Source organism: Nerophis ophidion, linkage group LG10 (assembly GCF_033978795.1).
Source record: "Nerophis ophidion isolate RoL-2023_Sa linkage group LG10, RoL_Noph_v1.0, whole genome shotgun sequence".
Classification (NCBI taxonomy): Eukaryota; Metazoa; Chordata; class Actinopteri; order Syngnathiformes; family Syngnathidae; genus Nerophis; species Nerophis ophidion.
In genome coordinates this window covers 45,365,368-45,382,769 of record NC_084620.1, presented here as the reverse complement: position 1 = coordinate 45,382,769, position 17,402 = coordinate 45,365,368, and the positions used below count along the sequence as shown (strand labels likewise).

Sequence of the window (17,402 nt, the reverse complement as noted above, 5' to 3'; positions counted from 1 at the left end):
ACCATTTGTTCGATATTCACAAGTGGATTGAATCATTTCTCGTAGGAAAAGAGGCTCTAATTGGGACTTCGGAATGCAAAAGTGATAACCATATTGTTTTTTGTTTATTGAATGGATCCCCATTAGTTGACGCCAGGGCGACTGCTAGTCTTCCTGGGGTCCATATGGGAGCATACAAAAATAAAAATACAAATAGTACATACATTACCAAAAATTATACAAAGGAAAAATACAATACAAGATAAAAAAAGCTAGTTAAAGTTTCATGAATATGTGTGTTAATTGATTTTAAAAGCTGTTCGTAAAAGTAATCTGGTGATTGATCTAACATGATAGTTCTAAAGAACATACGGCGACTACAATACATCATTTGTTCAGCAGAGAACCAGGACATAAATGCAATATTAGTGCGCAAAGAACTTTAAGTACCAGTCCAGCCGCTCTGTTCTGAACAAGTTGCAGTTTGTTCAGGTCAGACTTAGTCGTAGCGGACCATATTATAGGACAGTAATGAAGATGACAGAAAACCAAGGACTGTATGACTTGACCTGAGGATGTCAAGCAGTTGGAGCATTTCCTGACAATGGCTAAACCTCTTCCCATTTTCATTAAAATACCATCAATATGATCGGCAGACTGGGGTTCCTCTTTTTAAAAAGGGGAACGGGAGGGTGTGTTCCAACTATTGTGGGACACACTCCTCAGCCTTCCCGGTAAGGTCTATTCAGGTGTACTGGAGAGGAGGCTACGCCGGATAATCGAACCTCGGAATCAGGAGGAACAGTGTGGTTTTCGTACTAGTCGTGGAACTCTGGACCAGCTCTATACTCTCGGCAGAGTCCATGAGGGTGCATGGGAGTTTGCCCAACCAGTCTACATGTGCTTTGTAGACTTGGAGAAGGCATTTGACCGTGTCCCTCGGGAAGTCCTGTGGGGAGTGCTCAGAGAGTATGGGATAACGGACTGTCTGATGTGGCGGTCCACTCCCTGTACGATCAGTGTCAGAGCTTGGTCCGCATTGCCGGCAATAAGGGAGACCCGTTTCAAGTGAGGGTTGGACTCCGCCAAGGCTGCCCTTTGTCACCGAATTTCTAGGCGTAGTCAAGGCGTTGAGGGGATCCGGTTTGGTGACTGCAGAATTAGGTTTCTGCTTTTTGCAGTGATGTGGTCCTGATGGCTTCACCTGGCCAGGATCTTCAGCTCTCACTGGACTGGTTCGCAGCCGAGTGTAAAGCGACTGGGGTGAGAATCAGCACCTCCTAGCCCGAGTCCGTGGTTCTCGCCCGTAAAAGGGCGGAGTGCCACCTCCGGGTTGGGGAGGGGACCTTGCCTCAAGAGGAGGAGTTCAAGTACCTCGGAGTCTTTTTCATGAGTGAGGGAAGAGTGGATTCTGAGATCGACAGGCGGATCGGTGGGGCGTCTTCAGTAATGCGGACGCTGTATCGATCCGTTTTGGTGAAGAAGGAGCTGAGGCGGAAGGCAAAGCTCTCAATTTACCGGTCGATTTACATTCCCATCCTCACCTATGGTCATGAGCTTTGGGTTATGACCGAAAGGACAAGATCACGTGTGCAAGCGGCCGAAATGAGCTTCCTCCGCCGGGTGGCGGGTCTCTCCCTTAAAGATAGGGTGAGAAACTCTGCCATCTGTGAGGAGCTCAAAGTAAAGCCGCTGCTCCTTCACATCGAAAAGGAGCCAGATGAGGTAGTTTGAGCATCTGGTCAGGATGCCACCCGAACGCCTCCCTAGGGAGGTGTTTCGGGCACGTCCGACCGGTAGAGACCGGGAAAGACCCAGGACACGTTGGGAAGACTATGTCTCCCGGGTGGCCTGGAAACGCCTCGGGATAAACCGGGAAGAGCTGGACAAAGTGGCTGGGGAGATGGAAGTCGGGGCTCCCCTGCTTAGGCTGCTGCCCCCGCGACCCGACCTCAGATAAGCGGAAGAAGATGGATGGATGGATGGATGAGCGGACCATGACGGTTGACTGTCTAATCGCAAACCAAGCAGTTTTGCTTTTTTAACCTGCTCAATAGGTATATCTGACATTGAAACATGAAGCTGAGGGTCATCAACAAGCACAGGCCTGGATCCAAAAAGAATGCTCTCAACCTTCTTCTAGTTGACTATCATTTACCCAGCGTGATTCTCTCATCAGGTCCTGATTTAAGTTATTTTCTAGGTCATTTGAGGCAGTGGTTCTCGAATGGGGGTACGCGTACCCCTGGGAGTACTTGAAGGTATGCCAAGGGGTACTTCATATTTTTTTTAAATATTCTCAAAATAGCAAGAATTCAAAAATCCTTTATAAATATATTTATTGAATAATACTTCAATAAAATATGAATGTAAGTTCAGAAACTGTGAAAAGAAATGCAACAATGCAATATTCAGTGTTGACAGCTAGATTTTTTTGTGGACATGTTCCATAAATATTGATGTTAAAGATTTCTTTTTTTGTGAAGAAATGTTTAGAATTAAGTTCACAAATCCAGATGGATTTTTATTACAATCTCCAAAGAGGGCACTTTAAGTTGATGATTACCGTATTTTTCTTGACTTGCGCCTGCCTTGAATTACTGCCGGGTCAAACTCGCTTCCCAAAATAATTAGCGCATGCTTAGCATTACCGCCTGGTCATACTCGTGACGTCACGAGTGACACTTCCCCTGTCATCATTTTCAAAATGGAGGAGGCTGATTTCAATACCGGTAATTTGAAATCGCATAAAGGGAAGAAGATTAAGAGCTATTCAGTAGGATTTAAGGTCCAAGCTTACATCACACTCAAATTTTTACTGCATACCTTTGGTAAATGCCAGAGTGAGAAGAAATTTTAAAATAATTAGCGCATGCTTACTTTTACCGCATGCCTTTGGTAAGCGCAGGAGTGAGAAGAGGTTTTAAATTAATTCGCGCCCCAGCGGCATTTCAAGGAAATACAGTACTTCTATGTGTAGAAATCTTTATCTATAATTGAATCACTTGTTTATTTTTCAACAAGTTTTTAGTTATTTTTATATCTTTTTTTCCAAATAGTTCAAGAAATATGGGTTGTACTTGTATAGCGCTTTTCTACCTTCAAGGTACTCAAAGCGCTTTGAAAGACCATGACAAATGAACAATATTTTGCACTGTTATGCAATTGAATAAATCAGAAACTGATGACATAGTGCTGTATTTTACTTCTTTATCTCTTTTTTTCAACCAAAAATGCTTTGTTCTGATTAGGGGGTACTTGAATTTAAAACATGTTCACAGGGGGTAAATCTCTGAAAAAAGGTTGAGAACCACTGATTTCAGGAATAGGCAGTACTGTAGAGTTGTGTCATCTGCATATGTAACCATATTGGTGTTTGTGGTAAGACAGGGAAGATCATTAGTAAAAAAGAGTAAAGAACCTAAGCAGCTTCCTTGAGGCACGCCGCAGTAATTGTACTTGTGTTTAGATAGGCTACCATTAAAACACACTCTCTGTGCTCTTCCTGATAGATAGCTCAACATCCAAGAAAGTGACATACTATTAAAACCATATTTTCTCAGTTTGGAGGTCATTATGTCGTGATCTATAACATCAAATGGCGCATTAAAGTCAATCAGGACAGTACCAACCATCTTCTTGACATCTATTTTGACAGCCAGTCATCTGTGAGTTGAGTTAGAGCAGTAGATGTTCAGTGACCTTGCCTGTAAGCATGCTGGGAAAATGACAACAGTTTGTTGTAGGTAAAGAAATCTTGAATTTGTTTGAAAACAACTTTTTCCATCAATTTACTAAGAACAGGAAGTATGCTTATTGGTCTACTGTTTTTATCAGAAAAATAAGTATTTTTGTCTTTGGGTAGAGAGATGACCTTGGCCTCCTTCCAAACTTCAGAAGAGACTTCATATCTTAATGACTTATAATATATGACAAATCGGAGTTGATACATGGCATGCCGCAATTCTTAACAATTTGCCATCCAGCATGTTAGCAGGTGGGGCTTCACGGTGGCAGAGGGGTTAGTGCGTCTGCCTCACAATACGAAGGTCCTGCAGTCCTGGGTTCAAATCCAGGCTCGGGATCTTTCTGTGTGGAGTTTGCATGTTCTCCCCGTGAATGCGTGGGTTCCCTCCGGGTACTCCGGCTTCCTCCCACTTCCAAAGACATGCACCTGGGGATAGGTTGATTGGCAACACTAAATGGGCCCTAGTGTGTGAATGTGAGTGTGAATGTTGTCTGTCTATCTGTGTTGGCCCTGCGATGAGGTGGCGACTTGTCCAGGGTGTACCCCGCCTTCCGCCCGATTGTAGCTGAGATAGGCGACCCCAAAAGGGAATAAGCGGTAGAAAATGGATGGATGTTAGCAGGTATATCAGATGGCAGTGATGACAACAATTTTTCAATATCAGAACTACTAACTGGTACAAAATCGAACCTGCAGCTTTTACCCTTCATTATATGATTTTCAATTATTGTGCATGAGGAGGAGCCATTAGAAGGCGTCTTATTTACTCTTCGGATTTTCCACCTTGTTTGTGAAGTAATTTTTAAACAATGTGGCAATTTTCATTGTCCATCAACTTCTATAAACAAATTTGTTTTACATGATACTGATCTTCCCATTATTTGATTTAAATTTAAAACTAATGTTTTCCATCATGTCTAAAGTCATAGATCTTTGTCTGATGCTATACCTTTTTACTACCTCTATTTATTTTAGTTACACGATTTCTTAATTTACGATAGATCATCTCATCAGAAAGTAGACCAGAAGAGTCCGCCAACTTTTTAGCTTGGTTACGTTGCTTCTAAGGCTGCAACAACTAATCGATTGAAATCGATTATAAAAATAGTTGGCGATTAATTTAGTCATCGATTCGTTGGCTGTATGCAATGCGCATGGTGAGGCTCTTTTTTTTTAATATACCGTATTTCCTCGAATAGCATAGGGGCGCTAATTAATTTAAAACCTCTTCTCACTCCTGCGCTTATTCAAGGCATGCAGTAAAAGTAAGCAGGCGCTAATAATTTTAAAACCTCTTCTCTCCCCTGCGCTTACCAATGGCATGCAGTAAAAAATTGAGTGTGATTTAAAAAAAAAAAAAAAAAAAAACTAAATTCTTCTGCTGCCGCGGCCTAGTGGTTGGGGACCACTGTTCTACAACATGTCATTGCGCCCACATTTACACCATGCTAACTGCGTGCTGGTAGGACACACTCATTTTGCTGCTTCTCAATCGAGATTGCAATGCATACTTGGTCAACAGCCATACCGTTTACACTGATGCTCGTGATATAAACAACTTTAACACTCTTACTAATATGCGCCACACTCTGTGAACCCTAACCAAACAAGAATAACAAACACATTTCTGGAGAAAATTGGCTCTATAACACATTATAAATGCAACATAAGAATTACCCAGAATTCCAATGCATCCATGACTCTTGGCTATATTATACACGTGCCCCCAACCCCGCCCACCTCAACCGACGCACGGAGAGGGGGTGGGGAGCGGGTGTATAATATAGCCAAGAGTCATGGATGCATTGGAATTATGGGTAATTTTTATGTTGCGTTTATAATGTGTTACAGAGCCAATGTTCTCCAGAAATGTGTTTATTATTCTTGTTTGGTTAGGGTTCACAGAGTGTGGCGCATATTAGTAAGAGTGTTAAAATTGTTCTATATCACAACCACCAGTGTGTTCTGTATGGCTCTGGAACAAGACCCCGGGTCTACACATAGTAAAAGCAAAAAAAAACTACCCCGCCATTTTGAAAATGACGGCAGAGGAAGCGAAGCGTCACTTGTGACGTGACGAATTTGACCTGGCAGTAAAAGTAAGCATGCGCTTATGGATTTGGGGAGCGAGTTTTACCCGGCAGTAATTCAAGGCAGGCGCTTATTACATGCCCGGCGGCTATTCAAGGAAATACGGTATATATATATATATATATATATATATATATATATATATATATATATATATATATATTATTTTTATTTTTTTGTTTTGTTTTTTTTTGTTTGTTTTATCTCCCTAAACCTTTTTTTATAAACTGCAACATTTACAAACAGCTGAGAAACAATAATCAAAATAAGTACAAAAACAGTACAAAACAGCGCCAGGGCGGCGCTGAGGCTACGTCTCATGAGGTGTCAGTAAGCCAGCTAATGATGTGTCATGTGCAACTCACGTGACCACGCAGTCTCATTTGCTTGGAAACATTGGAAAAATGGCGGAAAACAGTATCGATAGTTTGGCACAGAAACATCTGGAGGTTAATGCTGCATTGGAGAAAAGTGTACGACCTAAGTTGTCAAAAGTGTGGGAATACTTCACTTTAAACACTGCAAAGAAGACAGTTTCCTGCAAAATGTGCAGCATGGACCTCGCGTGGCATGGAAGTACTACATCGCTGCGGGAGCACCTGAAGAGGAAGCATGTTTTATCCACGCATGAAGAAAACTCACGGTACGTAACTTTTTCAGTCCATAGTCCGAGTACATTGATCCGTTGTGTCCGTGTTTTTAATAATTTGTTAACGAGGAGAATTTTTTCAGGAAGCGCAGCAGCAACTGTTGTGTATTAACTTTCAGAGTGTTAGGAACGTTTTGTATAGTGCGACGTCTTCATTTTCTGTGTTGTAATGAGTGGCAACAGCCATTCATAAGTTTATCTTTTTTGTGAGTAACGTTAACGTTATGTCTTTGTTGCAACGCGGGGCTGATAATGTGTCTCCAGCACATTGGACTCCGTTTTGAGAGAGAAAACGCACGGTTACCAATTTGGAAATAAACGTAACGAACAGAAATATCTCAGGTTGGTTTCATAATGGATCAATGTAGCCGTACCCGATAAAGTTATATAAATATATTTAGATTTGAGTGACGCTTTAGTATAACTAAACGTTACGAAGATGATGGAATATTTCATGCTATTATTCACAGGCAGCCTAAAATGAATCCTTTGTTATTCACAACAGAAACGTGTATAATATCTGATCCAGTTCTGATCTGATGAGTTACATTTCTGTGTTATTATTGGTGTATGCTGCATCCCCAATGTCCATTTATTTAATTTAGCTGTTTTTTTTTCAATGTGGTGGCGTATGTCTTTCACGTCAGAAATTATTAATAAAATCAACTGGGTATATATTGAGTTACATGTAAATGATGCTACTATGTACATTCATTATATGGTTTCTCTCATTTCAGAAAGAAACAAGCCAGCATTAGCGACTTGGTAGAAAGGAAGGTGTGCACACCAAAGCACGCGGCTGCATTGACTGATGCTATCCTGAATATGTTGCTAACTGACATGAGGCCACTATCAATTGTGGAGGATGAAGGTTTTAGACAAATAATTCACATCCTCAACCCTGGTTTAACTCTTCCCTCGAGGACCCATTTTACCAAACTGATGGAGAGGAAGTACGAGCAGAAATACCATGCAGTGTAGACTGACATAAAAGGCACCCAGAGCAAAATTGCTCTCACTACTGATGTGTGGACAAAAGTAGCCTTTCTTGGCAATACATGCCATTACATTGGAGACAAATGGAACATGAAGTCAATCTGCCTTACGACCATGCCACTAAAGGAAAGACTTTCAGTATCCAACATTGCAGAATGGTTGGAATAGGTAATAGCCAGGTTTGAAATTCCCCTAAGCAAAATTATTGCTATTGTGCAGGACAATGGTGCACTTTATACAAAAAAACATTTTTGTGATACTTGCATTATTTTATTTAGCAAGTCAAAAGGACATGGTGTCAGTATGCATTTTTTTTAAATAAAGTATTTGAAAGTCTGTCTCTTTTATCCGATTATTAATCGATTAATCAAAATAATAATCGACAGATTAATCGATTATCAAATGAATCGTTAGTTGCAGCCCTAGTTGCTTCATAAGTGCTTTGATCTCATTCCCTAACCAGGGGGCGCCATTTTTCCTACAGTTGTTTTCCTGACAGGAACATGCTTATCTGCAATCTGCAAAAATCTCTTCATGATTGTGCTCAAAGCAGCTTCAGGATCCTCCTCAAGACACGCAGTTTTCCAGTTAACATGTTTCACATCATCTTTAAATTTCACCTCATTAAAATATTTATAAGACCTTTTATGTATAGTCACACTAGGAGCTTTGGAGAGCTTGGTCTTCCTCCTTATTGCAAATAAGTTGTGGTCCGTAAAGCCAAGACCTATTGATACTGTTTTAGTTAGACTGACCATACATCCTCTTTTCCCCGGACATGTCCTCTTTTGTGGGACTGTCCGGTGTGTCCGGGCGGGGTCTTTTAAATGCCTCAAATGTCCGGCGTTTTGTGTCATGGTTGCGTGTATTTTCAATGTACGTACAATTTTAAGTTGGGTTAAAAAAAACAAATGTGACAGGGTGCGCACGCAGCAACAGTCGTGAGGGTGGTGCAGAGACAGCGTAAAAGCGAATTAGTAGATTGCTTGTCAATCAAGGCATACTTAGTCAACAATCATACAGGTCACACTGAGAGTGGCCGTGTAAACAACTTTAACACTCTTACAAATATGTGCCACACTGTGAACCCACACCAAACAAGAATGACGAACACATTTCGGGAGAACATCCGCACTGTTCCGTTTTCCCCACGGAAAGGGCAACCAAGTGTGCACCGATTATTACTCAAGATTTCCAGTTTGTATATTTTTCGTTTATTTATTTTCCAAGCAGGAGAACAACAGCAGTAGTTGTTATTATTTGGTGGTTGGTTCTTAGTTGGTTAGTTTTGCTCAATCTGAAAGGAGGAATTCAGTGCAACACTTTCGTACCAAAATCAATGCCCTTAATAATAAATAATAATAATAATACTAATAAATATCTATAATAAATATCAACCATTTATAAACTCCTGTTGATCATATACAATAAAATTCAAATAAGGTTATATATTTCATGAGCACGTTTCATCTATCAAACATAATATTTACCATTTACAAGCCTCTGTAAAATGCATTTAGTAAATCACTACAACTCCCAAAATGCCCCATGGCAAACCAGGAAGTAGCGATACCTACGCTAAGACAGGTGCTGCGATAAACAAACATTTATCTAAGCGCCCGGATCTACGAGAGCGCTATAGCGGAGTTTAAAAAGCAGCGGACACAACACAATACAGGTGAGCATGGTGACAGCGTACAACATAAAGCAAGGCAAACGGGAACTTACCAAGTGGCTGCGCACCGGGTTGAGCGTGAGTACAGACTGAATGAACTGCTACGCCATTTAACAGTCCTAACGCCGATCAGCTGGGTTAACGGTACACGCCTCTCTTAAAGAGACACTTCGGTTTTAGACTGCTGATCCTCAACTCAGTTTTACTTAAACTTAGCATCCGATCTAAACACATAAACAAACCCACAAACACAACACACACCATAACACAACATAAACACAACAGAAGAAGTACCCAGAACCCCTTGCAACACTGACTCTTCCGGATGCTACCCCCTACCCTCCCACCCCAACCCCTATTACGTCACATCAAATATTCCACTTTGAAAAATATTTTTGGTGGAAGATTTTGCGTACTTTCTGTTTGCCGTAAGAAAACATAGTTTTGTTTAACAAAAAAGGGTGGAAAACATCCATCCATCCATCCATTTTCTACCGCTTATTCCCTTTTGGGGTCGCGGTGGGCACTGGCGCCTATCTCAGCTACAAAAAAAGTCGCCACCTTATCGCAGAGCCGGGAGGAAAACAAACAAACAAAAAAACAACATTAAAAAAAAAACTACGGGCTTCATGGTGGCAGAGGGGTTAGTGCATCTGCCTCACAATACGAAGGTCCTGAGTAGTCAGGGTTCAATCCCGGGCTCGGGATCTTTCTGTGTGGAGTTTGCATGTCCTCCCCGTGAATGCATGGGTTCCCTCCGGGTACTCCGGCTTCCTCCCACTTCCAAAAACATGAACCTGGGGATAGGTTGATTGGCAACACGAAAATTGGCCCTAGTGTGTGAATGTGAGTGTGAATGTTGTCTGTCTATCTGTGTTGGCCCTGTGATGAGGTGGCGACTTGTCCAGGGTGTACACTGCCTTCCGACCGATTGTAGCTGAGATAGGCACCAGCGCCCCCCGCGATTCCAAAGGGGAATAAGCTGTAGAAAACGTATGGATGGATGGAAAAAAACTACAACATTTTGAAATGAGGAATAGATCTGAAGTTGATGTAGAGAAGGGGTCACTAACGCGGTGCCCGCAGGCACCAGGTAGCCCGTAAGGACCAGATGAGTAGCCCGCTGGCCTGTTCTAAAAATAGCCCAAATAGCAGCACTTACCAGTGAGCTGCCTCTATTTTTAAAATTGTATTTATTTACTAGCAAGCTGGTCAGACTTTTTTCGACATTTTTAATTCTAAGAGAGACAAACCTCTTTTTCTCTTTCTATCCCCTCCTGCTCTGGCCCGGCTGCACCAAATGATAATATAAATAAATACATTTAATAAAGTCAAATTCAAATAAGGCAACAAGAGAAGTATCCTACACTTCTCTTTTGTATAGTAAATCTGAACAGCCGATATGGGCATCTATATCAACTATATGATTTGCCTGAGAAGCTGGACAGGACAAAAAAAAAAAGAGAGACAAAACTCAAATTGAATTTGAAAATCCGAGAAAACATTTTAAAGACTTGGTCTTCACTTGTTTAAATAAATTCATTTGTTTTTTTACTTTGTTTCTTATAACTTTCAGAAAGACAATTTTAGGAAAAAAATACAACCTTGAAAATTATTTTAGGATTTTTAAACACATACCTCTTTTTACCTTTTTGAAGCCAAGAGCTACTTTTAGGGTACTGATAAATGCGAAGGGCTACCAGTTTGATACACACTTAAATAAATTGCCAGAAATAGCCAATTTGCTCAATTTACCTTTAATAAAAAAATATTTAAAAAAAGGGTATTTCTGTCCGTCATTCCGTCGTACTTTTTTTTTCCTTTTACAGAAGATTTTTTGTAGAGAAAAAATGATTAAAAAAAAAAAAAACACTTAATTGAATGGTTTAAAAGAGGAGAAAACACGAAAAAAATAAAAATTTAATTTTGAAACATAGTTTATTTTCAATTTTGACTCTTTAAAATTCAAAATTCAACCCAAAAAATGAAGACAAAAACTAGGTAAATTCGAATCTTTTTTTTTTTATTTAAAAATAAATTTATGGAGCATCATTAGTAATTTTTTCTGATTGGGATTAATTTTAGAATTTTGATGACATGTTTTAATTAGGTTAAAATCCAATCTGCACTTTGTTAGAATGTATAAAAAATTGGACCAAGCTATATTTCTAACAAAGACAAATCATTATTTCTTCTAAATTTTCCAGAACAAAAATTTTAAAAGAAATTCAAAAGACTTTGAAATAAGATTTAAATTTGATTCTACAGGTTTTCTAGATTTGCCAGAATATTTTTTCTAAATTTTAATCATAATATGTTTGAAGAAATATTTCACAAATATTCTTCGTCAAAAAAACAGAAGCTAAAATGAAGAATTAAATTAAAATGTATTTATTATTCTTAACAATGTAAAAAAAAAAATACTTGAACATTGATTTAAATTGTCAGGAAAGAAGTGTAAGGAATTTAAAATGTAAAAATGTATATGTGTTTAAAAATCCTAAAAACATTTTTAAGGTTGTATTTTTTTCTCTCAAATCGTCTTTCTGAAAGTTATAAGAAGCAAAGTAAAAAAAATAATGAATTTATTTAAACAAGTGAAGACCGAGTCTTTAAAATATTTTCTTGGATTTTCTAATTTTATTTGAGTTTTGTCTCTCTTAGAAGTAAAAATGTTGAGCAAAGCGGAACCAGCTTGCTAGTAAATAAATAAAATTTTAAAAAATAGAGGCAGCTCACTGGTAAGTGCTGCTATTTGAATTATTTTTAGAACAGGCCAGCGGGCTACTAATCTGCACCTTACGGGCTACCTGGTGCCCGCGGGCACCGCGTTGGTGACCCCTGTTTTTGAACCATAGGTTCCCTACCCCTGCTCCAGAGATTTAAGCGCTAAATATTAAAAAGGAAACCAGGAAACCCTGTAATAACTGCCGCTAGCATATAGCATTTAGCGAATAAAAGTCCGGTTTTTACAACAATTTCACAGAAAGTCGGGGAATTTAACCCGCATGCTTAACAGCACCTCACAAGACAGAGTGCATTCTTATAAAATACTTTAAAAGCGACAATTAAAAAGTTTATAAAACAAATAGAGGGAGAGCCTTAAACATGACTTACCAGCTCCGAGCGTCAGTGTTCACTGAAGCTGGCCACACAGATGCGACGCCAAATCACCCCCAGGGAAACAATAAGGTATGTAATGCAAAATAATAGAGTGAAACCTATTTACAATTAAGTTCACAACAAGAACTGATGTGAATAAATTACCAAAATTAAAATAAAATACAATTTAGCTCGGCTACATGTAAACAAACCCTGTTTCCATATGAGTTGGGAAATTGTCCATCCATCCATTTTTTACTGCTTATTCCCTTTGGGGTCACAGGGGCGCTGGTGCCTATCTCAGCTACAATCGGGCGAAAGGCGGGGTACACCCTGGACAAGTCGCCAGCTCATTGCAGGGCCAACACAGATAGACAGACAACATTCACACTCACATTCATACACTAGGGCCAATTTAGTGTTGTAAGCACAATACCAATGGCGCGCAATTTGCAAAATGCGCAACCGCATTTTGCAAATTTAATGTCAAATCAAATGAAATGTTTATTAGATTCATCACCATACAGTGTACATCCCAGGGACGTCACTAGACCTAATACTGTACTGGGGCACACCTGGGGCACAAATAATTCATGTGAGTGTGCAAAGCGCGCAAGCAAAAACATCTTTAGCACTTATTTATCATAAAAAATACATTAATTGTGCTTTAAACTATGAAATCATATCAGATTATGTTGTATGGATCTTTGACTAACCACCTGAAATTAACTAATGCATTTGACCTGCTTGTGCACTTTTTTACTTCAGACTTCTGAACTGCTACACCTAAAAGCAAAAAGGAAGAGCAATGAATCTTTTTGAAATATTTATTGCAGTAATCATCTGCAAATTTAACATCTACAAAAGTAAAACAAAAAATAAAGCACCCCTACATCTCTGGGTTCTTTTATATTATTTAATTTCCATTTATGGCAATGTGGCTAATCCTATTTCAGATACACAAAACTATAAAATATACACAAAACAATAAAGCCACAGTAGTATAATAAATGAACAACTGTTGTGTGTCTGTTCAGGGAATCATTTTCTGTGAAGTAAACTGTAACGTCTTGTTTTCATTTTTGCAAAGTGGTCAATCATTCTGGACAGACACGGAAATATTACAGTAACTGTTATACAGTTGACCAGTGGTTCCCAACTGGGGGGTCGTGACATAGAAGTGGATTGTGTGTCATTTTCAGTGAGTCACAGTCAGATGTGTGCATGAAAAAAAATAAGTTTAGGGAGAAAAAAATCAAATTGTGGCAACAAAACCAGATATTTTTAGCCATTTTTCTAGTGACTATTAGTGAGTATTTTAGCAAAAGGCAAACCGACTAACAAGTTGGCGGAGAACTCAGGACAGACATGGAAATATATATTTTTAAAAATCTAAATGGGGCAACAAAACCCGATATTTTCACCCATCTTTCTGAAAACAAATACAGAAATGTTACTATTTTTTCTGGAAACAAAACCAGATGCTTTAGCTGTAGCCATTTTTCTGGTGACAAAACAAGATTATTTTAGTCAAAGTCACACCGATTAACAAGACAAGTCTACTGTGCTATTTTTCTGTGAAATAAACTTGAATGATTTAAAAATTTGGCTCACGACTTGATGATATGGAAAAATGTTTTTCTTCCCGAAGATAAACCATTTGCGGAGCACTCAAATCACACATGCTCACTCCAAATCATCATTGATGCAGAACCAGCAGACAATAACCAACATTATGTTTCATGTTTATTGGAAATTCCTCCGACAGCTCGAACAGCAAATGAATATGTTTGTCTTGATACAAGGAATAACGTTAGCTAACTTAGCATGAACTTAAGACAATGATGTTGCCTAGCTAGCTAGGACTTCACTTACAGCTCTCATTCCTCGCTGCTTCTTCTCTGCTGCGGGCGAATAACTTTCTTAAATCCATCTAGGAGTTACAGTTTGAGTCAAATCAAAATCAAAATAATGTAATTGACAAATTGTTGTTGGCTAACGTTACCTACCTCAGCAGTGATTCACATCCTTTCTCTCTCTCTCTCTCTCTCTCTCTCTCTCTTTCCCTCTCTCTCTCTTTCCCTCTCTCTCTCTCTCAACCAAAGTCTCATCCACACGTGAATAAATTACCATATTAATTAGCCATGTGCTCATTGTTACGTGGAGTGAAAACAGTAGCAATCAATTACCATACTAAGTAGTATGTGCGCTGTTGTCTATATTTAATCCATTAAAGATTTGATTTGATTATATTTGTCATTAAATTAGCAAAATGCGCAAGTCAATCAACCTATCCCCAGGTGCATGTCTTTGGAGGTGGGAGGAAGTCGGAGTATCCGGAGGGAACCCAGGCATTCATGGGGAGGACATGCAAACTCCACACAGAAAGATCCCGAGCCCGGGATTGAACCCTGACTACTCAGGACCTTCGTACTGTGAGTCAACGCACTAACCTCTCTGCCACCGTGAAGCCCGAGTTGGGAAATTGTGTTGGATGTAAATATAAACGGAATAGAATGATTTGCAAATCCATTTCAACCCATATTCAGTTGAATGCACTACAAAGACAAGATATTTGATGTTCAAACTCATAAACTTTGTTTTTTTTTGGGAAATAATAATTAACTTAGAATTTCATGGCTGCAACACATGCCAAAGTAGTTGGGAAAGGGCATGTTCACCACTGTGTTAAATCACCTTTTCTTTTAACAACACTCAATAAACGTTTGGGAACTGAGGAAACTAATTGTTGAAGCTTTGAAAGAGGAATTGTTTCACATTCTTGTTTTATGTAGAGCTTCAGTCGTTCAACAGTCCGGGGTCTCTGCTGTCGTATTTTACGCTTCATAATGCGCCACACATTTTCGATGGGAGACAGGTCTGGACTGCAGGCGGGCCAGGAAAGTACCCGCACTCTTTGCTTGGCATTGTCTTGCTGAAAGAAGCAGGGGCGTCCATGAAAAAGACGGCGCTTAGATGGCAGCATATGTTGTTCCGAAAGCCGGATGTATCTTTCAGCATTAATGGTGCCTTCACAGATGTGTAAGTTACCCATGCCTTGGGCACTAATACACCCCCATACCATCACAGATGCTGGCTTTTTAACTTTGCGTCGATAACAGTGTTGATGGTTCGCTTCCCCTTTGGTCCAGATGACACAATGTTGAATACTTCCAAAAACAATTTGAAATTTTGGACTCGTCAGACCACAGAACACTTTTTCACTTTGCATCAGTCCATCTTAGATGATCTCGGGCCCAGAGAAGCCAGCCGCGTTTCTGGATGTTGTTGATAAATGTCTTTCGCTTTGCATAGTAGAGGTTTAACTTGCACTTACAGATGTAGCGACAAACTGTATTTAGTGACAGTGGTTTTCTGAAGTGTTCCTGAGCCCATGTGGTGATGTCCTTTAGAGATTGATGTCGGTTTTTTATACAGTGCCGTCTGAGGGATCGAAGGTCACGGTCATTCAGTTATGGTTTCCGGCCATGCCGCTTACGTGGAGTGATTTCTCCAGATTCTCTGAACCTTTTGATGATATTATGGACTGTAGATGTTGAAATCTCTAAATTTCTTGCAAATGCACTTTGAGAAACGCCTACTGAAATGAGATTTTCTTATTCAAACGGGGATAGCAGGTCCATTGTATGTGTCATACTTGATCATTTCGCGATATTGCCATATTTTTGCTGAAAGGATTTAGTGAGAACATCAACGATAAAATTTGCAACTTTTGGTCACTAATAAAAAAGCCTTGCCTGTACGGCAAGTAGTAGACGATGTGCGTGTGACGTCACGGGTTGTGGAGCTCCTCACATTGTTTACAATCATGGCCACCAGCAGCGAGAGCGATTCGGACCAAGAAAGCGACGATTTCCCCATTAATTTGAGCAAGGATGAAAGATTCGTGGATGAGGAAAGTGAGAGTGAAGGACTAGAAAAAAAAAAGACGAGGGCAGTGGGAGCGATTCAGATGTTATTAGACACATTTACTAGGATAATTCTGGAAAATCCCTTATCTGCTTATTGTGTTACTAGTGTTTTAATGAGATTATATGGTCGTACCTGTAAGTCGGAGGGGTGTGGCCACGGGTGTGGTGACCGGCAGCGTCTCCGAGGGAAGCCACGTTTCTCGACGAGGCGAAGGCAGCCGGGCTGAGATATTTTTTTTTCCCCCTCCTCCACGGTGTAAGCATCCGACGGTCGGGGGCGGCCAGTGGGAGGAGGCAAGAGAGTCCACAGCTGCAGGAGGAACGACGCAAGCTCTCCGCTCATGTCTACGGTAAAAGCCGACTTATTACCACCATTTTCTCACCGAAACCTGCCGGTTGACATGTGGTAGGGAACCATGTTCGCTAGACCCCTCTGTTCCATAGTAATGCTTCACCGTCATCTTTCGGGAATGTAAACAAGGAAACACCGACTGTGTTTGTGTTAAAAGGCGGCCGCAATACACCGCTTCCCACCTAAATCTTTCTTCTTTGACGCCTCATTATTCATTGAATAAATTGCAAAAGATTCAGCAACACAGATGTCCAGAATACTGTGTAATTATGCGATTAAAGCAGACAACTTATAGCTGGGATCGGTGCTGGAACAAAATGTCCGCTACAATCCGTGACGTCACACGCACGCGTCATCTACGCGTCTGTATAAATGCTCTTGCTTGGGTTCTTCTGGATCAGGAATGGCAGCACACTCCAGGCAGCGTTTACAATGTTTTAATCTTGTTACACACACATATAGTGATGGCTTTTTCAGCCCGTACTCGCAATCAACCAGTGTCACTTTTCGCTCCACCCATGCAGTCGGCTATTCAGCCGCTCGTCCTCCTCCGCGTGTCTTCCGCGTGTCTTCCGCGTTCTCCCTCTCCTCTCAAGGTCTCCCGTGCCGCTAATAAAGGAACAGGTGATTAGATAACTCGTTCCAGCTGAGATTTACCACTCACCTGTCAGCTGCTTCATGGCGGATCGCTGCACACACACCGCCCGCAGGGAACGTGTGGACCACACCCCGTGCCACATGCCTCCACCGCCAGACTCAGGCCGGACACCCATCTGGCCGCGCCCACTCCCCCCCTAGGCGAGAGAGGAAGTCGGCCACGGCCATCTGCGCGCCCTGGCTGTGGACCACTCGGAGGTTGTAGTGTTGTAATGCAAGGT

At 40.5% G+C, this 17,402-nt stretch overlaps 1 protein-coding gene across 1 annotated transcript; it reads left to right on the top strand.

The window, feature by feature from the left end:
* Nucleotides 1-6,205: 6,205 nt before the first annotated feature.
* LOC133559913 (E3 SUMO-protein ligase ZBED1-like) lies at nucleotides 6,206-7,749 on the top strand. The gene is made up of 2 exons (XM_061911910.1): nucleotides 6,206-6,461; nucleotides 7,205-7,749. Exons 1-2 carry the CDS (start codon nucleotides 6,223-6,225, stop codon nucleotides 7,446-7,448), a joined length of 483 nt encoding a protein of 160 aa, XP_061767894.1. The 5' UTR covers nucleotides 6,206-6,222; the 3' UTR covers nucleotides 7,449-7,749.
* The last annotated feature ends 9,653 nt before the right edge of the window (nucleotides 7,750-17,402 follow it).